Source organism: Cydia amplana, chromosome 16, assembly GCF_948474715.1.
Source record: "Cydia amplana chromosome 16, ilCydAmpl1.1, whole genome shotgun sequence".
In the NCBI taxonomy this organism is placed as follows: Eukaryota; Metazoa; Arthropoda; class Insecta; order Lepidoptera; family Tortricidae; genus Cydia; species Cydia amplana.
Genome location: NC_086084.1, coordinates 9,194,271 through 9,216,969, shown reverse-complemented (window position 1 = coordinate 9,216,969; position 22,699 = coordinate 9,194,271). Strand labels below are relative to the sequence as shown.

The 22,699-nt window shown below is 37.1% G+C and overlaps 1 protein-coding gene across 1 annotated transcript; it reads left to right on the top strand.

The window, feature by feature from the left end:
• The first annotated feature begins 36 nt into the window (after nt 1-36).
• Nucleotides 37-22,212, top strand: LOC134655293 (uncharacterized). Its single transcript, XM_063510744.1, has 22 exons — nt 37-195; nt 1,557-1,668; nt 1,914-2,029; nt 2,106-2,170; nt 2,249-3,631; nt 4,296-4,359; nt 4,878-4,967; nt 5,742-5,872; nt 6,115-6,190; nt 6,285-6,371; nt 6,812-6,861; nt 7,286-7,374; nt 7,718-8,087; nt 8,153-8,278; nt 8,344-8,469; nt 8,535-8,660; nt 8,860-9,042; nt 9,637-9,829; nt 10,362-10,543; nt 11,308-11,497; nt 13,237-14,780; nt 21,753-22,212. The coding sequence occupies exons 1-22, from the start codon at nt 188-190 to the stop codon at nt 22,079-22,081; spliced, it is 5,640 nt and encodes a 1,879-aa protein (XP_063366814.1). The 5' UTR covers nt 37-187; the 3' UTR covers nt 22,082-22,212.
• The last annotated feature ends 487 nt before the right edge of the window (nt 22,213-22,699 follow it).

The following is a 22,699-nucleotide window of genomic DNA, read 5'->3' as shown; positions in this document are numbered from 1 at the left end:
CAAATGAAACTAAGATTATATATTGTGAATAGTGAAATCCGTTTGAAAACTGTTTGTAAAAATTGACAGAGTCCAATGCGAATTGTTATCTAAAATGCAATTGAATAATTAGAAGCTGTTTAAAACTGCAACAGGCAATCGGCTTGGGAACATAACATACGGAACCCAGTGGGAAGCGGCGCTCAAAATGTCAGGGTATGTTTTGATTTACTTACGATTTACAAAATATTTCGAATAGAAATTAGTTTACTTAATTATCATTAAGTTTCTTTTAGGTTTTTTATGTTACTAGTCAAATACTAAAGTTACATTGCACAAATTATGATTAAATTTCTTTGCTACACCTAAGATACAGTTACTAGGATATATTTTGATGAAGTCATCAAATTTTATCCTTAACAAAGAAATGTGACCAGTGGGATACTGGGATATAACCCCACTTGATAATTACAACTTGTGTTTTGTGTTCACTCATTGAGTTAACTATAAGATACATCTACCTACATTTCTTTTTGTTGTTATTTTTGTATTGTCAACATTTTTTGTTAGTTAGTGGAGTGCAGACATTAAATAAACGATAGTAAATAGGTATGGGCATATGGTTCTCCCTGCCCGGTGCCCGTACCGTACCCACAGTACATGAACCATGATTTCAACCTAGGCCTTTGGTGCTCTAAGTTCACTGAACTAAAAAGCTTTGTGTTGTTGTGTGTTTGTGTAAAAAGCTTTCACAGCCGACTAGATGTTCCATTGCAATTTATATTTTGGTAAATATTACTCAAGGCAATTATTCTTCTTCTTCCTCGTGTTATCCCGGCATTTTGCCATGGCTCATGGGAGCCTGGGGTCCGCTTGACAACTACGAAAGCGACTGCCATCCAACCCAGAGGGGAAACTAGGCCTTATTGGGATTAGTCCGGTTTCCTCACGATGTTTTCCTTCACCGAAAAGCAACTGGTAAATATCAAATATTTCGTACATAAGTTCCGAAAAACTCATTGGTACGAGCCGGGGTTTGAACCCGCGACCTCCGGATTGAACATCGCACGCTCTTACCGCTAGGCCACCAGCGCTTCCTCAAGGCAATTATTATGGTACCTAAACTTTACACTGTTTTGCCACATAGAAGTTCGAATGCTTAAAAACGTTTGTATGAAAATTTAGCATAAACATACACACATTTTAAAATAATTTGTGGATATCAAACTGTGTTTTGTATTTTTATTTATTGTAGGTACCATACCTACAAGTTGATAATGACAAAAACCTAAATGTCAGTGCTTTCTTAACCTCAGATCCCAGTGGCTCATATATGAGATCTGAGAGGTTAACTAAGTAACAATATCTGGGAGACCAAGCTTTACTCGGAAAACATAATAAACTCAAGAATGCGGGTTTTCCTAGATCGACTTTTCGCCCCCAAAACCAATATAGCAAATTTCATCGAAATTGTTAGAGCCGTTTCCGAGATCCTCAAAATATAATATACATATAAATAAATAAATATACAAGAATTGCTCGTTTAAAGGTATAAGAGTAATATTTTTAAATTTCAGGAAATCTTATTCCTTGCGTGAAATGAAATCAATAGTGGATTACCTAACAGTAAACCGCTTGTACGGTGAAACAAAGGGCCGAAAGATGTGGATGGAGTTTGCCAATTCTAATGTGAGTTAACCTACTGTTTTTAGAGTTGTTGGATATTATATATATATCTCTCTCTCTCTCTCTCTCTCTCTCTCTCTCTCTCTGTTAATTAAATTTCAAATAGACAGTCCCACTGCACGAGTTAGCAATTTGAATGCTTATATTTGTATAATGTATATTGTAAAGTATTCTTTGTAGATGATGCTATATTTGGTGAAATTCAAACTTAAAATACGTAATTCTTATTAATTACCATCTTGTTTCAGTTAACACAAAGAACCTGGCAGAGCCTCAAGGAGACATTCTTAAAAAGAATCCTACCGGACATTACTAATCCATATTACAGGCTAGACCCTGAACAGATACTAAGCTTCAAGCGAGGGTACTTGATACTATCATCCAGTTCTATTTGTTTTTTTATGTCTAGGACACCTTAATAGGTTTTTTTAAAATTACAGGATGAATCTTACACAAAAAGATAGAAGACTGGAACTGCGACCTGTGAACACTTCTAAAAACAATGGTACAGAAATATTTTGTAGTAAGTATTGCTAATCACTTATAAAAATATTGGATGACATTGGTTCATAATATTTTCCAGGTGCAAATGATGAAAATGACCAGCCAAGTACTAGCAAAAAAAATACAGAAGAATATGCTACAGGTGAGGATATCCAATGTTCAAAAATAGTACACAACAGAGCATCCACTGAGACCCTTATACTTGATACATGTTACCAAACTGCTGAGGACATGCAAAGTGATCTCGAAAGTGCCAACGAAGATCAAAATGAAGATAAGACAAAGAAACCAGCATTGAAGTCTGTCCGGGATTTCATAGAATATACAGAACCTTTGACACCTATGCTGCAAGAGGTTTTGGATGATTTTGATGAAGATTGTTCTGATGCTGAACCACCCATGCAAATAGATGAAAATTATGTAGCTCAAGATGAAACATCAGATACCCCAGAAAATCCTACTTCATCCCAGAGCATTCTGAAACCAAATAAAACACAAAACACAGCCAAAATCACAACAGCTGGAGAAAAGGTTAATGAAAAACAAGCAGGAAATATAAATCATACTAAAAATAATACCGAAGAACCAGTAGTTGTTCCTGATGACACAGCATTTTCTCAATTGGAGGATGTCATGGTGTTAGTTGATGAAGCTCTTGCACAAGACATAGATAAGGAGCTTAGCAGAAATATCGAAAGCCAAAATAAGGAAGCCAGTTCTAATCAGTCCATTCCCATGACTGACAGTTTACTTCCTAATAATCAAGAAGCTATTAAAAATACTACACTTGAAGTTCCGTCGCCTACATCATCAACACATGACAAAGGTGAAGAAGGAAATAGGAAAAAGGAAAGTGAAATTGATGATAAAAAATCAAATTCACAATCCAATTTGTTGTCAGATCAGGAGCCAGAACAGAAAGGTTCTGATGGACTAATCACTATCGACTCTAATGAAGAAAAGGCGAATAACAAAGATACTGCAAAAGAAAATCATACAGCTATAAGTCCAAAATCACCTGAAAAGCCTGCTCTAAAAGATGACAAAGTTCATGAAATACATTCAGATAGTAGCACAGGGCATAAAGATGTAGATCCACAGGTTGATAACCCATGCCTGAAAAGTGTCAGTTTATTTGAACAATTGTCTACACCAAAATATAGTGATTCAGATTCAAATAATAAAGAAAACGCCAAAGAACAGCGAAAAACGCAAGCTCAAATCGCTGCAGAAACAAAAAAGAATAAAGATCCAATGAGTGATGGAACTAAAGTAAATGAAGATCAAAACAATGAAAAAGCAAACTCCAAAAAACAAACTCAGGATGGTGTTATTCTTCTAAACTCTCGCACCACCTCTGAAAGTGTTGACGACTCTGATATCCACCATAGACCTCTTGCCCGTTCATCTCTCAAAATTCAAAAGGATAAAAAGTTAGCTAGCGTTTTCGGATTTTCTAATGGTAAGTCATGTGACATAGACATTTCAATGTTACAATAAAGTCGAGAGGTGTATGGATATTTCAGATATTTGTGTATTTATATAATAATATTATAGTGCCTTACATTTTATGCGAGCGATATGTGCTGAAGATATTTCCTGGAATTTACAAGTGCTAATATGTAATTTACTGTTAAAATCACTGCAAAAAAAGGGAAACTCAAATTGGATGCGTGTTGTGGAAATTATTTATTGTATAAAATGTTTGAATCTGATTATACAAATATTGTTATGGCTATAACGGTATAATTCCTAGATTTTAATTTATAACTTATGGCCATTCCCCGCGTTTTCGGTTTGGGAATGTTTTACACTAGCCAAATATAGGTAAAAACTGAACAGAAACTTTTAAAATTCCTAAGCACATTGGGAGGCTGGGGAGCTTACTATCTATTTTTAATTCATAGTTTTTTATCTATTGTACAATATCCAAAGTTAGAGTTAAATACACTAAATCATTCCCCCGCCTAAAACCCCGGGTATGCTTACGGTATGGTGTAATGGTTCACGAATCTTCCATGCCTTACTGAATTAACTTTGAAATATTATTGCTTACATCCCTCATAGCCAATAAGCCAAAACTAACAGTAACATGTTAGTGTTATGAACAATAAATTATTTTCCAGGTGGTGCTCCCAAAAACAGAAGATTGAATGGTCGCAAGAGAACTACATCTCACCGTAAAGTGCAGTGAGTTTAATTTATTCATTCAACTTACGTTCCATTTTCCTTTAAAAATAATTGTTCAATCAAGGTATTAAATACTGACATGGACGAAGTGCCAAAAATATGTAGAGACTACCTTATTGCTCATGCATTAATGTAATTTTTTTGCCACTTTGTATCAATATTTAATACCTTGACCAGGCGTGGCTCACTCCGCGATCTCGTCGCGTCGCTACAAGTACGTATAAGTACATGCGGCCCACACCAATTTTGGTGTCTAGCCATTGTAGTTGCCGCGTACCGCTACGGAACGGACGCCTGCTTGCGCTTGCGCCACCTAGCGGTCAAATCTGTCGTAATAGACGCGTTTTGTTTGAGAGTGACCCTTCTGTCCATATTATATTCAAATAAAATGTAAAAAAAACCGACAGTAATAAAATACAATTGATCATTATCACTTATACCTATATAGGTTAAAATTATATATAGGTATAGCTTCTTGGTAGGCCTCAGTCATAATTATGATGTTTTCTTTATTATAGATCTGACTCCAGCGACTGGACTTCAACTAGCGACAGCGAGTACGTGTCGCCTCCGCACGGCAGGAGAAACAGATACGCTAGGAAATATCTGTAAGTAATACATGTAACACGGTGTACACGTCACGCAAGCGGTGTGCCGCCTGTCATAAGAATCTGTATATTACAACGCGTACATCTGCGCACACGCATCCGGTGTGCACAGGCTTTTAAAGTTGCCTACAGCCGGCCTAGCCAGCGTGACGATCGCTTGCGCTTCGCTATCGAATCGCTGTATGTCTCTATCACTCTTCCATATTAGTGTGTAATAGGGATGATGACACATGTTGAATTTTAACAAAATCTAGTAAAATAGATAGCAAACGAGCAATTTATCACAATAATGTGGATATTAAAATAAAATATTGAATAATTACAAAAATACAGGACCTGAAAGTTTCAAAATTTAAGTTTTTTTTAACTTCCAAAAACGATAAAAGTAAGGGTACCATTCGATTCCTTACATTTCATGCAATAAAATATTGTATAGCAACTATATACATAAACGCAATATTTCACCGACAAAAACGCAATTTTCTTGTTTTGTTCATACTACAAGATGGGCGATGACGTCACGGCCCTTGGCCGTTTTGTAAAGGGCGTTTCGCGAGTGAAGTGCGACTGTCGGCCTTTGACTACAATTTCTGACTTTTGTGTTACTTTAACGCAATGGGTCCCATATAGACATTTGATCCTAAAAACAAACCCGATCGATTGATACCATAAAAAAAATAGTCATGTAGCCTATTGCTAACGCTACGTAGCGTTAGCGATTGGCATGTTGGCTACGGGGCTTGTTGTGGACAATAACGTTACCCATTTTCGCAGGAAACCGCGTGCAGCCCGAATAATGTCGCTCGAGGAAGAAGGGGGCTTGTTCGTCATGCTGGGAAAGAAGGTTTATCCGTTGGTAAAAGATGGAAAACTTGTCAAGAACTATGTCACGTTCCTGCCAGAGAGTAAGTTGAAATCCCGCTGTGCGATATTACTGAGTTATTTTGTGTAATCTTTGCCTTATTAAGAACACTGTTATTTTAGTTAGTTAATTCAATAGTTCAATTATATAATCGGTAATAATCAAATTTGCTATAGTTCACGCTAAAAAAATCTGTCCTTGCGTCACTATGTCTGATTAAACTATAAGCTGATTTAAAAGGAGAGATTTTAACACAACTAACTATAAGTTAACTTCTCTCAACAGGTGATCCCGAAGAAGATGACTCCTATTGGAAATCCAAATATATTGAAGAAAGAAAACGAACAGACGTATTAAAAAAGTAAGGGTTCTATAGACAGATTACATAAACATGTTGTTATTTACGTGTTATAATGATATTTTGGTGTTATATTTTTAACATTTTGTACTTACAGAAAACTGGGACATTCTAAATCTAATGGCGTGTTAGAAAAAGAAGAAAAGGATAGTTCTATTTCGATATCTTCTGTCACTTCACCGCTGTAAGTAATCATACAAATACTAGCAACTGCCTGCGACTTCACCTGCTTGTGGATAATTTATTAAATATATCTAAGTTAGGTATATTCTTTGTTCGCCAAATTTCATCCACATCTGTTCACAATGCGGCCTTTTTCGCGTGATTGACTAACCTAACAGATCGATACCCTAGTTCAGAGTCCTACTAATTACGCGGAAAATTTGGTTGCAATAACAACTTTGTTTGTGCACTAATAATCTATGGTACAAATCGCAACAAAATTTTCTCTGTACAGTACGATTGTGAACTAGGGTATCGATAAGTACATCTGTACTGTACTTATACACATAATTGTTTGTTATTGTACTTGTGTATTACTAATTCGATGACAGCGCGGGTATTCATGTTTGGTATTGTATCTATTATTGTTTGACGATTCGGTTTTATGAACTTATTTTTCAGAACCGAAAATCGTACAAGATTACCGCCAAGCCGACGAGAAAGTGTTCAAGGTATGTTATACAATAGGTACACATAATCATTTGTCACTTACTTACGGTACCTACTCATGCCGTGTTTGCGTGTGTTTCGTGATGAACTTTCGTCTACAGCGTCTACGCCTATAAAGGGGCCCACTGATTACCATTCCGCCGGACGATATCGGGCTGTCAGTAGTTCGGAACTGTCAACTTTTTGTTCTAACTGACAGGCCGATATCGTCCGGCGGACTGTTAATCGGTGGGCCCCTTAAGATTATTACCTACGTCTAGACTCTAGACGTAGGGGCGCGCAATTTATAAAAGTTTTGTCTCCACGAAGATACGTTTCTAAAAGGATTTGTTTGTATATTTTATTAGCCAGCTGACTTTATACATATGACACATACGTTATGAGATCTCTGTTAATATTTAATATACCTGAATAAATTTGTTTCAGGAAACGAATTAATGCGACGATATAGCGGGGTTATGGAAAAACCAGCCAACAAAGAAACATTAAAAATAAAATTCACTAAAAATGATCAAGTAAGTGAAATAGATTTATGTTTACCTTTTGATCGCCATTTGTTACACACACCACACACTACATGGTTACTTTGACGTTTTTGACCCTTGGAACACCACGTCTATCATGTGCGGTGGTTGATATTGGGCTGTAACCGCACGCGTCGTCGCGTTGACGACGTTGACGTCTTTGGCGAAATACGAGCTGAATTTATCCGAAAATCAGAGCCTAAATCTCTATATTCACAGAATATCTGAAAATAATCCTGGACCTTAAAGCTCCACGCGCTAGATTACTTACGAATGCAGCTCGTGTTTTACGCCTAAGATCTATTAATTTACCCTGCAATTTATAAATTTCAAGGAAGTACAGCTAGAGGGTCACTGGCAACACATAAACCCCGTTCTGGCGCAAGTGGTGTCCATCTTACACAAGGATGCGGAGAAGAAAGCGGACACGGTCACTTGTGTGGAGCTGTCGAGCGGGAACACCACACCCATCACCCCTACGGTTGTACCTGCTGAGGCGCCCATGGATACAGGTAAATATTTCAAGGAAGTACAGCTAGAGGGTCACTGGCAGCACATAAACCCCGTTCTGGCGCAAGTGGTGTCCATCTTACACAAGGATGCGGAGAAGAAAGCGGACACGGTCACTTGTGTGGAGCTGTCGAGCGGGAACACCACACCCATCACCCCTACGGTTGTACCTGCTGAGGTGCCCATGGATACAGGTAAATAGTTAAGGCAGTACAGCTAAAGGGTCACTGGCAACACATAAACCCCGTTCTGGTGCAAGTGGTGTCCATCTTACACAAGGATGCGGAGAAGAAAGCGGACACGGTCACTTGTGTGGAGCTGTCGAGCGGGAACACCACACCCATCACCCCTACGGTTGTACCTGCTGAGGTGCCCATGGATACAGGTAAATAGTTAAGGCAGTACAGCTAAAGGGTCACTGGCAACACATAAACCCCGTTCTGGTGCAAGTGGTGTCCATCTTACACAAGGATGCGGAGAAGAAAGCGGACACGGTCACTTGTGTGGAGCTGTCGAGCGGGAACACCACACCCATCACCCCTACGGTTGTACCTGCTGAGGTGCCCATGGATACAGGTAAATAGTTAAGGCAGTACAGCTAAAGGGTCACTGGCAACACATAAACCCCGTTCTGGCGCAAGTGGTGTCCATCTTACACAAGGATGCGGAGAAGAAAGCCGACACGGTCACTTGTGTGGAGCTGTCGAGCGGGAACACCACACCCATCACCCCTACGGTTGTACCTGCTGAGGCGCCCATGGATACAGGTGAATATTTAACTAAATACAGATAGAGGGTCACTGGCAACACATAAACCCCGTTCTGGTGCAAGTGGTGTCCATCTTACACAAGGATGCGGAGAAGAAAGCGGACACGGTCACTTGTGTGGAGCTGTCGAGCGGGAACACCACACCCATCACCCCTACGGTTGTACCTGCTGAGGTGCCCATGGATACAGGTAAATAGTTAAGGCAGTACAGCTAAAGGGTCACTGGCAACACATAAACCCCGTTCTGGCGCAAGTGGTGTCCATCTTACACAAGGATGCGGAGAAGAAAGCGGACACGGTCACTTGTGTGGAGCTGTCGAGCGGGAACACCACACCCATCACCCCTACGGTTTTACCTGCTGAGGCGCCCATGGATACTGGTAAATATTTAAGGAAGTACAGCTAGAGGGTCACTGGCAACACCCCATGGGCACAGGTAAATATTTAAGGATCCCGACTTTTAATTTTCATATAAGTGGATATCCACATATTTTTTTACTGAGCAGGTACTGCTTCTGCTATATTACTATTCATACAATCTAGATATTTTTGTATAAAATAGAATGTTGAGTATAGATAGACTTAAACATCTTCCTCGATCTCAAATGTCACACACACAATTGAGGTTTACCTTTCCTTATGCCTTATAGGTAAAAAGTTCCTGTCTTTTGAAAAAATATCGTCCGTTTTTTTTAGCATTAGAAAAGACCACGCGATCTTGACGTGTCTTTTAATTGAAAAACGCTTTTTAAAATAATGTAAATAATCGTTTATGATACATAATTGTTACATATTTGCCGTGACTTATTTTTCAAAGGCGTTTTTCAATTAAAAGACACGTCAAGATCGCGTAGTCTTTTCTAATGCTAAAAAAACGAACTATAAATATAACGTATGATGTAACTGAGTTAATTTTTTCTTCAGAGGCTGTGCGATACCATAGTATGTAAATAAATGATTACTTTATGTTTCAGGAGTACGCGATAAAGTAGACGAGTTGGAATCAGCAATATTTAAAGAGATAGAAGAGAAAGATCAGAAAGATGACGAAATACACGAAGTTGTGGAGCAAAAGGCAGATAAAGAAAAAAGTGTGCCTGCTGATAATACAGAAGTTAAGGATACCGTTCCAGAAAATGTCGAAGGACAAGCAAATATTACACAAAGGTATAATTTTAATGTAATTTATACTTTAGAGGTTTTTAGCCTCGTTTGTCAATCATTAGAAATCTTTACATTGATCATCAATTGATCATTAATAATAAATAAATGATAATTCACCTTTTGTATACCCCTCTGCTTGGCACATGGCTCCTCTCATATGCAAGAAGGCTTGGGCTGTAGTCCCAACGCGGCCCCAATGTGGGTTGGAGATTTTCACACCTTTCAATTTCTTTGCGGATGTATGCTACCATCACTACTTTGAATAAAACATAAGTATTAGTGCTGATAAACTATTGAAACTTTAAAGCACAGTGACACCCAACAAACTATAAAGTTGGGGCTTTACCCGTCTGCTACCACCAGGTTGTTACCATTGGTAACTGAGAAAAAAAATCCCAATAGTTAACACCAAAATATTTAATGCCCAATATTAAAAGAGACCTAGATGAACCAGGAGTGTTAACTTGACAGTGTCAAATCACAAGATAAAGTTATTTTTATGCCTATAATTTTATACCTACAGTATTTTTTCTAGGAGAAAACGAGGCAGACCTAAAAGACAGGCTTCACCAGCAATTGTAGTCGCACAGAGCCCGGCTAAAAAACCAAAAAAATCTCTAGAGCTAAGGAAAGTCGTAGAGGAAGTAGCTCAGGATGTTAGCAACACCACAAAGAATTCCGGGAGGCAGACCAGGTCCCCTAGGAAACTCTTAAATGGTATGTGTTTTCTTTAATGTCACTGTTATTACGTAGCATGTAGCGTTATAAAATTACATATCTTTGAATAATTTTACGGTTTAGACTCACTTGTTAAGTCACTCGCGCGACATGCGCGATAAAATTATTCAATGTTAGTATGTCTCACAACAGTTTAAATTCAATTACATATCTTATTTAAAAAGGTCTCCGGTTCCATTGAATCTTGAATCTTTATTTTGTCAAATAAAAATTACATTTGTCTTGGCAAGTTTAGATTCTTGGGTGGATAGATATGTCAAAGTTTATATATTTGTTTCCTAGTTAAAAACTCCTTAACTTAAAATTTGTTCCGCCAGTTTAACACGATTACTGTCCCAATCTGAATTGTTAAACTTGCGGCTTTGTAATAGGTATGTATAGGCTTGCCGTGACTGATATACGGGGCACAGGTAGTGAACGTGTTAACATACAGATACCGTGTCAAAAGGTTTACACCAAAAATACATAAAAGTTAACACATTCATTGCCACCCAGCCAAACAAGACATCCGCGCCAGGCCACAAAAATTTCGTCATATAAAGCTGTAGTACCACGATCCCGCCCGACTATCGGGTCGTCCGGCCTGGGAACGAAATCATAAAAATACCCGATAGTCGAGTTTTCGGCACTGAATGTGTTAAACAATTGATAAAAAAGTTACTCTAACAGGTTAATCCACTTGAAAAGTGCCAGCATTTCAGCATGTTTTTTTTTTTTTAAGTACATATTACGTAATATTTCAGGCGTGGCTCCAAAAGCCAAAGCAAGTAGGAAAACATTAGCAAAGGCACAGCCCGAGGCGCCTGTGGAAAGTGCCCCAAATCCAGTAATCGATGAAAATGAGGATGAGGTGCGCTACAAGTTCCCGTCACCAGAACCTGAACAACATACCACCAAGGCGACTAATACAAACAAAAACAGTCCCAAGAAGCAGTAAGTAGATTTTGTCGGTAAAACTGTGCCAATAGGGAACGTGCGTGGAGTATAGAGGGCACCACCGGACGGTATTTATTGGCAAAGAAGTATTAATGTTATGACAAACTTAAGTTTCCAATTTAGGCCACGAGATGGCAAACTCTTTAGCGCGCAAGGCAGCGTGCGTTAACTGTAGTTGGCAGCACCTGTATATAGTTGTAAATTATCTATATGACCTATGTCAAGTTCAAGTTTTTGATTTAAGCCACAAGGTGGCAAACCCTCTAACCCGCACGCTCCCTAAAGTAATAATCTTGTTAAGAACAAAACTGCTACATGTTATGTATATTATACTTATTTTAATAACAAAACTTCCGTGAGACAAAGACATATTAAATATATTAAAAACGGGTCACTCACGTATTTTAAGTCGAACACGAACATGTCGAGCGTATTTCGACTTAAAATACGTGAGTGACCCGTTTTTAATATATTATACTTATTGACCGCAATTTAAGATTGCAGAGTTAAATAAAATTATGTGTTTTGCAATGTAATGTAGTCAATGAAGACTGGTATTATTTACTTTATATCGTATACTCGTCCCTATATGGGAAATAGCTCAGAAATGGGTACTTTGAGATTCAGACAACTTTTTATTAAATCTATTCTCTTGTTTGAATTTTATTTCTTAAACTTAAAACTTTTCTTTTTATTGATCTTTAAAGTACCCATTTACTGAATATTACGAGAAAGAAGATCGCAGTATTGAATATGAATTTATTATCCATCATCTTGTGTTATTCTTTACTTATATAATAATATAGAATATATTTAATACATAGAAAAATCGAAATCATTTCTATTCTTTACTTGTAGAAGGAATATTTCGTATGTGTAAAACATGAAAATACTTGTACATATAATAATATAACATACTGTTATTTTTGTTAAAAGTATGAATGGGAGCAGGTGTTTCATTTGGATCAATAAACACTTGTGAAAGTAATGGTGTATTTATTTACAGTAGTTTAAGACTTAATTACCTAGTTGTTTAATTATAGTAAAATTTTCACCACTTATGGCTTATCATGATAGTAAATTATCGTTTATATTAAAAGGTTTTAACACAATAATGATCAATTGATCATAGTTTGAGTCCTATAAGCAGACTAGCTCGATAGGTTTTATACATTTATCTCGTTTAATTATAGCAATATGTATTATATTTGTTTTAGCACTAAGAAAAAACAATAATGTAATATTTTGAACGTAATATATTATCTATAGTTTTGTTACGATTAGGTAGAACTGCGCAAAAATAAAGATGCGTATGCGATAAATAACTATTACTTATATTATTTTATGTCAAAAATGCCTAACATCAATAGGGTCTGCTGTGGGGAACCAAACTAATGATCAATACAGCTTTAAATATTTTGTGACCCTGCTTCCATTGTGATCCGCATGTACACTCGTCTTACACACGCACTCATCATATCAATGCCTTATTCATGCTTGCACACACTCATATTCTCTTAACCAAGGTATATACGTATCATATCACACTAAGAATTTAAGATTTACCATGAAAGACATGACAACGAAATCCAAAGTCAAAAACAAGTCGACTAATGTTTCGCGGACTTGAGAAACTCATTCGACCGAGAAATTTCTAGTATTTTTTTATAATTGCATCCCTGCATATAACCGCATGGCCTCGTGTGTGTAAACCCGATTCTCTTTTGTCCACACAGCTTACCTAACACCGCATCACCCGAAAGCTTATCCCACCACTCAGCAAATAGCAGTCAAGGCTACCAAGACTCTGACACTAGCCCATTTAACATGAACTTCAGAAGAAAGAGACGCCTAAGCATCTCCACCCTGTCTATAAAAGGCAGGAAATTGAAACGCAAACAAAGAAGCAGATCATATCCCCTGATAAAACATGCCTTTAGTGATAGCGATTCATCCTATAGTATCGCTTTCAAAACTGCAAGAAAAGAACAGTCTACCATCAACTCTGAGGTGTATAAATCGGATTCGTACCAATTGCTCTTGCCTCGGTCTCGGACTATAGAGATACTGGATAAGATTGAAGAGGTCAATGATCACGAGACTGACTCGCTAGCGAATGAAATTCGTAAACTTCGTGACGAGATTTTGAAAGCTAATGACTCGGTAATTAAAACTGATCCAGCCAGTTCCAGTACACTGTCCCTACCACTGTCCCCAGAACTATCATTTGTTGAGAATTTATTAGTAAGCAGAAGTGCTATTGCGGAAATAAATGATCACCCGACAATCAATGAAACGGAGAGCAATACTGCGCAAAATACCTGTAATAATAAATATATCATGTCTGAGGTGGATGTGTCCATGCCTCTCATGAACCAGGATTGCGAACTCCAAGAAAACTACAGAAAGCATCTAATGACCGCGATGAGTAATTTATCTGATGGGCCAAATTCTGCTGGACGGAATTTGTCAAAGGATTCAAGCTCGAGAATGTCGATTACGTCCGAATCTATCTTGAAAACTTATTCTGGTGTCAACGTGGAGTCGTCAGACTCTCTAGACAGAAGACTGGAGCAACTGCTTTTGGAGAGCGCCCAAAAACCCGCGAATAAGGAAGAAAAGATGGAAGTGGATACACAAGTAAAGAAAAAGGGGTCTAGAAAACGATGTTCAACACCTCATAAGAAAAACACTGTACAAAATAAAAAGAAAATAAATCTAGAACCTGTTATTGTTGAAGAATCAAAAGCTAACTGTTCACGCGGTGGCAGGAGATCATGCCCGCCATCTGTCAATCTTGTTTACTGTGAAAATAATGTACCAGACAATCTTGAAATCAATATACACGATCAAAGGATTGACGTCACTGCGGTTACCAAAAAGCAACGGATTAAAAAAGATATCATCAAAGTCAAAATAACAAAACCGAAGGCCAAGTCGCAAAAAAAGAAAAAATCTCCTCAAAAGAAGCAGAATAGCCGCAGTTCAAATACTGAAGGAGAGAACGAGTCTGGTGTGTTTTTGCACGGATTTGAAGACAGTAGCGAACTCATACACAACCATTCAGAGACATGCCTTCACATCGCAGACTGTATGGACCCAGACGGTTCCAACAGTGTAGAGTTCATAGACACTACATCCAAATCTATAATTTCTTTGACTTCGGGCTCTTTCGCTTCCGAGGATAAAGAGAATTTGGGTGGAAACTCAATGGAAAGTGGGAACACAACACCTGAGCTGTATTGTGACAATGCTCAGTGTGCTACGAATCTGCGTGATGGTAAGTGATATCTCATATAACTTAAGCTTCTTTTTATCTCCACAACCGTTTTTATGTGAATAGTGAGAGATTATAGCTCATCTTTCAGTATTTTTTTTGTTTTGCAATTTGCATAACGCGAACATAGACTATAAAGCTGTATAATGCTGATGTCGTGTAGACTCGACTGCTTTTATTAGATGAGATTGCGAAACGGGTGTCCCTAAAGCTTTGGTTTCCTCCGAAAGTGGTGCCGTCATTTAGCGGCCGTCTCCATACAAATACTACGACATCCATATTTAGCCGTATTATTTAGTATGGAGACGGCCGCTATATGACGGCACCGCTATCCTAGGAAAACCGATCTTTACATGGCTAAGCCAATAAATAAGGTGTAAGTATTCGGCTAAAACCGATTCCGAAAATACAGTCTGATTTTCGGAATTACTGAATACATGTTACATTTAATACTTACTGAAATATTTCTTTCATGTCATATTAATCGAAGGCCGCGACATCTGGACTCATCTGGTCGCGGTCGGTAATAAGTTACTTACTATTTTGCTAATAATAACTCTAGCTTTTATAAATTCCATAGCAATAAGGTACGGCGTACATATCAAATTTTACAATTGTTTATACTTATCGGATATTAAATTAAATTGAATACAATCAGCTTAAGGTGACGGTAGAGGTGGGTAAATTTTCAGATTCTGTCAATTTACCCCATTTCACACACAAGCGCACTTCACGCACACTACCTCACTTTACTGGGACAGGTCATTGACCCATCAAGTTTTTTTAAGATAGCGTTTTGAGTTTAGTGTTAACCACTGACCTCTTTTGAGGAACAGAAACTGTAAAAACGTTCCATTGAAAGAAGAAAGAGAAACAATACATTAAATCTTGCTCTCCTTGTCTGTTCATGTCACACGTGACGTATCTTATCTTATCTTAAATTCTAATTTAATTCATTTGATTGTTAACTATTTTCTGCATATTATGGCTTTGTCGAGATACGCGTTTTGTAAAGTTAAACCGAATAAACCCAGATGTCATTAAGTCAGATGTAAAATGTTATTTACTACTCTATACGGTTATTCATAAGGCGAAAAATCAATTCAATTAAAAATTTAAATAAATAAAGTTTCGGCAGGGTGGAAATTTAATTAAGGCCGACAAAATAAAATTTAATAATATAAAGTCCGTCAACCAAATCTTGTCAGTAGTAAAAAGCGGCAAATTTGAAAAATCGCGGGTTAGCAACACTGTGTTCGAATAATTCCAAAATGCGTGTCATCTGTGTTTTATCTGTGGAATGTGGACCGTGAATGACAGCCGTCACCTTATTTGTTTTCATTTGGTTTTCATTCTGAATCGTTTCTGTTTCAAGAGATATTTCTGCTGTCACCATTAAATACCAATACATTAAATAAGAATAAGCAAAGCTAAGGGGCCTATAATGTACAATCATGCTCGTTGATGGTAAACATTACTAAAAATTGAGGTTATGACAAGTACATACTGGAAGAACTCTTTCGAACTTTTAAGATTATGTTCAGTTTTTTTGTTTTAGGGTTAAAAGGCATAAATAAAATTAAAACGTATGCCTAAATCTATCCAACAAGACCATAAATTGTGTCCTGGAAACCGTCCATAGGCCCACATGTCTAATATTTTCAGCGATCAGTTGTGACTATTTACAAAGATGCAATAGAATACTACAGAGTATTATGCTTGGTTGAAGTGACCCGGTAACATTGGTAACTTCATTATATTTTTTCAATTAATGACCTGAATTATAGTGTAAGCTAAAGTGACCCTTATCTTATTTACCTTTCAATTAAATAAACACCCAAATATCAGTTGTTTTATTTTTAATATGTAATCCTATTGTACAATATATACCAATCAAAAAAATTACACAGGTATGTCATATTCATCCAGAAGAGTACACTAATTTTCATTAACAAGTGGCATATTATATTGTAAATAACAAATATATGCACTATCTAATTATCTGCATTTTGATATGATTTTATTTTAATAAACTTTAGAAGACATAGATAGGGAACAAAGAGAATATAAGCACTAAGATAGGGCGTTGTTTTTTGATATATTCAAATTTGTTCATCATTTTGATTAACATTGTTTTAACATCGCTTTTAAATTGTCCGTCCATGTTTCAAATTTTTTCAATAAACCGCGAGTGACAATTTGAATTGACGTACGCAGGGCGCGCTCAGCGGAAAAAAAAATATTTTGGTTCGATGTACATTGCTGCTTTTCTTAGCGCAATACTGCTCTTTGAGTGTTGCCCTACTTTAGTTTGCTTTACATTGCTACTGACAAGATTTGGTTGACGGACTATATGTCGGCTGATGTACCCCTAAGATCTTTACAGATTTACTTGTACGCGTATCGTATATTCGCTATTTATTTTGCTATTAAATTTATAAAATTAAAATAAATAATTAAATATTATACTGGCATTCCACCGCTATTATTTCAGTGCTGAACTTATTATCTTCGATCGTAGCCTTGATGATGTAGTTGTACTTACATTTACGGCGGCGGTAGGAGCGGCAATGAACCCCGCGCAGCGTAGAACGAGAGGTGCGTTGGGATAAGTGCATATACATATAATTCTTCGTGCGTCTGTCTGTCTGTCCGTCCGTCTGTCACAGTCTATTTTCTCCGAAACTACTGGACCAATTCAGTTGAAATTTGGCACACATATGTAAATTTGGCACACAAATGTAAATTTGTGACCCAAAGATGGACGTGTAACGTAAATAAAATGTATTTTAGAGAATTTGAAATACGGTAGCCATTTTGGGGGGGGGGGGGGGGGGGGGGTAAATGAAAAAAATTAAAAAATATGTTTTTTAAACTATATAGTGTTACATATCAAATAAAAGAGCTCATTGTAAGAATCTCAAAGATATATTTTTTTTATAATTTTAGGATTAATAGTTCAGCAGTTATTCATGAAAATAGGCAAAAAATGATCATTCTCCGCCCACTTTCTCCGAAACAACTGGATCTAAAATTTTGAAAAAAATACACAAAGTAGTTCTTTACCTATATATGTCAGGAAAATCTATAAGAAATGTGCAGTCAAGCGTGAGACGGACTTAATATACGGAACCCTTAGAATGCGAGTCCGACTCGCACTTGTTTTTGTTTAGCTCTTATTAGGTTTAAGGAGTTTTATGAGTGAAAAAAGAAGTTTTTTGTTTTATGTGCCCGCGTTATTGCCGATCGATTGTGTTTTAAACGATAATTAGACAAAAAAACTTGTTTTTCACCCAACGAATATAGATCCCCATGACACATCTTCCAAGTCGCCTTTGGATAGGCTTAATTTTAAAAATAATTGAAATAATGTTCTATATCATTCATACTTGCAAAAAAAGACTAAAAATAATTTACGTGACCAATGCTTATTATTAGTAAATATCTTACAATTTAATATCTGATATATCACACGATACAAAAAAATGGCCGCAAAGTTAAAAGTTTATTTATTTACGTTACTAGTCCATCTTTGGATCACCGACTCTTTGTCATATGTGAAAAATGTGTACCAAATTTCAATTGAATTAGTCTATTAGGGGCAGACACACGAGTGATCTTAAAAGGGATTTTTATCTTGAATGATTTGTATGTACTTACCCCAACGCACCTCACGTTCCACGCGGCGCAGCGTAATCAGTAAGTACCTAATAATTAGTGTCCGACCGAAACACAAATTTCTGTATATATAAATATTGTTGTCCTACTTGCTCCCCAACTTTTGGTCTTTGTCACATAGTTTAGTTTCATAATACGAAGTACTATTTCGTATGTTTCGGCCAGGCCGAAAGATTCGGCCGTTTTTTGGCCGAAACCGAAACTACGGCCGAAACATGATTTTATGGCCGAAACTGGCCGAAACCGAAACCGAAACCGAATCTTCGGTCGGACACTACGAATAATCACAATGGTCTTAAGTACCACAGACCCTACTGTCGCTTAAGTCCTTTATGACAATCTCTGCCTATTAGAACTTATAAAAAAAAAGAAACCGAGTAATTATATCCAACTACCGAACCTGCTTACAAATTTTCTCGAGATATTTGAGAAATGTGATATGCAAAGGAGAACATTCGAACAAACGAAAGTATTTTTGCCCAAGCTGAAACGGAGACCTTCGCCTACGCTCGGTCAGTGATGGTTTAGGTACAGTCAGCTGCAGGTCACCCCTGCATAGAAGATTGTATGCAGGGGTGGTACCTTTTCTCTGCAGCTGACTGTACACCTATAAAAAATTGTTGTACCTGCTGCAATTTTATACCGGTACCGTACTTTATATTTCAACAGGTATAGTACCTTCAAAACGAAGCGGTATTGATAAATAATAACGGTACCGTACCGCCTATAAATAATAATAATAATTCAGCCTATATACAGGGTGGTCCAAACCTTGACGTCCAAAAATATTTTTTTTAGATTCCTCACGTCGTGGGCTATCAGAATATACCCCATGTATGTTAGCCGATTTTTCGTAGTTATCGAGTTATGATTTTTTTTTACTTTTAACTTTTCATATGTAATTCCGGGGTTCCCATACAAAGTGGCTAAAAAATAACTGCATTTCCGTTGCCAGGGAGGTTTTGGGATTATACTGAGCAACTTTTACAATGGGGCCAACCCCGAAACCGCGAAAAAAAATTACCCTTCCATAGAAAATGGACTAGCCAAAATGTATAAAAAGCCAATTTTTTTTCGCGATTTCGGGGTTGGTCCCATAATAAAAGTTGCTCAGTATAATCCCAACACCTCCCTGGCAACGGAATGCAGTTATTTTTCAGCCACTCTGTATGGGAACCCCGGAATTTCATAGGAATAAGAATAAGAATAGAATAAGAATTGTTTATTGGCACATACATGAACATAAAATAGAGTTAGAATTACTTACATAATAAAATAAAACAGTTGTTATCATATACAAAACAAAAGTGAGAAGATCTTTGTATTAGGCAAAGGGTTCCAGTCTCAGCGTGTGCCGGGCCTAGGTGCCCGGCGCTGGTTTTCAGACCGGTCCCAGACTAAGGACGGACGGAGAATATTACCTACATAGGAAAAGTTAAAAGCTTAAAAAATCATAACTTGAAAACTACGAAAAATCGGCTAACATACATATGGGGTACATTATGATAGCCCACGATTTTTGGACGTCACGGTTTGGACCACCCTGTATAGACAATAATCTCAACGCTAGCCCAATGCGGATTGGGGACTTCACACACAGCTTTGAATTTCTTCGCAAATGTATGCACTACGAGTATGCAGGTTTCCTCACGATGTTTCCTTCTTCACCGAAAAGCTAGTGGTAAATATCAAATGATATTTCGTACATAAGTTCCGAAAAACTCATTGGTACGAGCCAGGATACCAATGAGTTTTTCCTTACCGCTTATACCGTAAAGAAATAATGCAGTCTCTGCTTTGCACGATTATTGTGTGGACATAATTCTTATAATCACCGAAACATACATACCTCTACGCACAGAATGTCATTGAAATAAAACATTGTTTTTTATAGTAAATTAATATAACATTCGATTTATACACATAACAATAAGCAGGCCAGGCCGCAGCGATATTGGCCTGTAAGCTTCATCTCGGTCTCCAAATCCGCAAAACTCGCTGGTACTAAATGCTGGTCTTGCCGTTATTAATTATCTTGATTCTTGAAGATTATCAGAACAGCACGTTACGTAATCGCATACATAGACGGAACGAACGTCAACAAAGTAGGTGTAGACACTGCAAGTCTTTAGGTATTAAACGAATTACGCTTCGTATTAATAGATGAGTAATATTTAAATGAACATATAATATTCTCTAACATAAATACAAGATTACAATTAATTGACATCAAAAGTCATTGACGTACAGAAGTCATATACATTTTTATAATGACGCAAAATTGATACCAGCATAATGAAAATCAATCCCAATCAGTAAAACGAGTCTTTAAACTTTTTTCATTTTAAGCGGGTTTTGAAGGAACAAGTTACTTAAATTCGATTGTAATCGTATTGTTTTAGGATAATTTACTGCTGTTTTCGACCGTTACGACCCGTAAATAACAACAACTCACATTTAAAATTTGACTGGAGCTCGACGTGATTATATTTATTTACCCTATTTTATGAAATACAATTTATCTACTGGTATACATTTTCGTATGCGTATATGATGAAATGTCTTTATTAATGTCAAAAACGAGCTATGACGACGTACACGTCTGCTTCGATGCAAGGCCAACGGCCATCTGACTCGAAGAAGAGTTTTGAGTGATGTCGTCAATGTATGGAAATTATACGAAAGTTTACATTTGGGATTGAATTTCTGTGTTGTATTTGTGAGTAAAAATATAAGTAGATAATAATCTGGTAGTTTAGTTATCTAGCCTTCAAAATCCCACAACAACTCAATTACTGTCAAAGACAAAACTGTAATGCGTCTTGCTCAAACGGAACTCCATATTTTGATTTTTGGACACTTTTAGTGTCGATTTGTAGAGAATTACAGGAAATAAAAAAAAATATGGCGTGAAGAGCCGGTACACGGCTTCTTCGTGAACAGATTTACGTATAATTTAATGCAGTTATTAATCATTCATTGAACAAATTGATTGCACAAAGTGAGGTCTAAATCGAAAACGTCATATACCGTCCCCTTAACCTTTTCGACGCCGTGTCAAACTTAAAAGCTGTCTCTTAGACGCCACGTCACCGAAGTGTCAAAACTGAACTTTATGCATATGCACCTAGGTATATGTTGCTCTGTGGTCTATGACCGATTAATACGTCTTTGGCGTTGGACCTGCGGTGCGTATATATCGGTCATTGGCGTCCAAAAGGTTAAATATACTGAAAATGTTTAGGTAGATTTATCTTAGGAGCAAGAATTGACTAAGTTTAATAATTATCTCGGCAGCTAGAGCAACAGAGGTGCAAAGCGCAGACAGCGGCAACACGATGTATTTCACCCCGTTCGCGAGCCGATGCAACAGCGCTCTCACCGAAGACCTATCACACCCGCCCGTACCAAAACCTCGCACGTCCAAATGGTATCTCCTCAGCGAGGACGAAAGTAACACCAATTATTTTGACGTGCAGGATGACAGGCCAGTCTATGGCGCTAATTTGCAACAGATATTCCCTATTACCTGTGCCATACCTGACCTATCGACCATTACGGAGATGTCAGAGAAAAGCCAAAAAGCTAGTTTGGACGCTACAGAATTTAGAAGGGAGACAAAGTGATATAAGTATTATTTTTGTTTAATTTTTATTATTGATGATTGTAGGGAGTTAAGGATATTATGTTTATTTAATTTCTGATATAAGTTCGATTTGTAATTGATGTTGATTTAATATATTGATGAAGAATTTAATGTTTGTTTTATTGTAAGATATGGTGAGCTACTTAAATTGTTAGGTTGGCTAGCATGGCTTTTCCAGCTAAATTACTTGATGGGTAACATAACCTTGACGCTAGAATATTTTAAACAATCCACTCGATATGTGGCTTTCCATCACAGAAGGGTCCTTATGCTTCTAATGCAATAAGGACCTTTTTATCTGAAATTCTGACAGAATAGTCCGTATTGCACATGAAGCTTAAGAACTATTCTCTGATGGAAAGCCACACGTCTTTTACATACTAAATTAGCATATTAATAATTTAAAAAGGATTTAATAAAAGACATGGCTCCATGATACGTCGTGTATTTCACGCAGAACAGACCTCTTAGAAGAATTATTTTACAACATAAATTAATCACTTATCAGACTCATATGTACAGTATTAATTTAAGTTTTAAGTATCTTGTACTAACTAAAGTATTTCTAGTATTTCTAGTGTATTTCTACTATAACGGC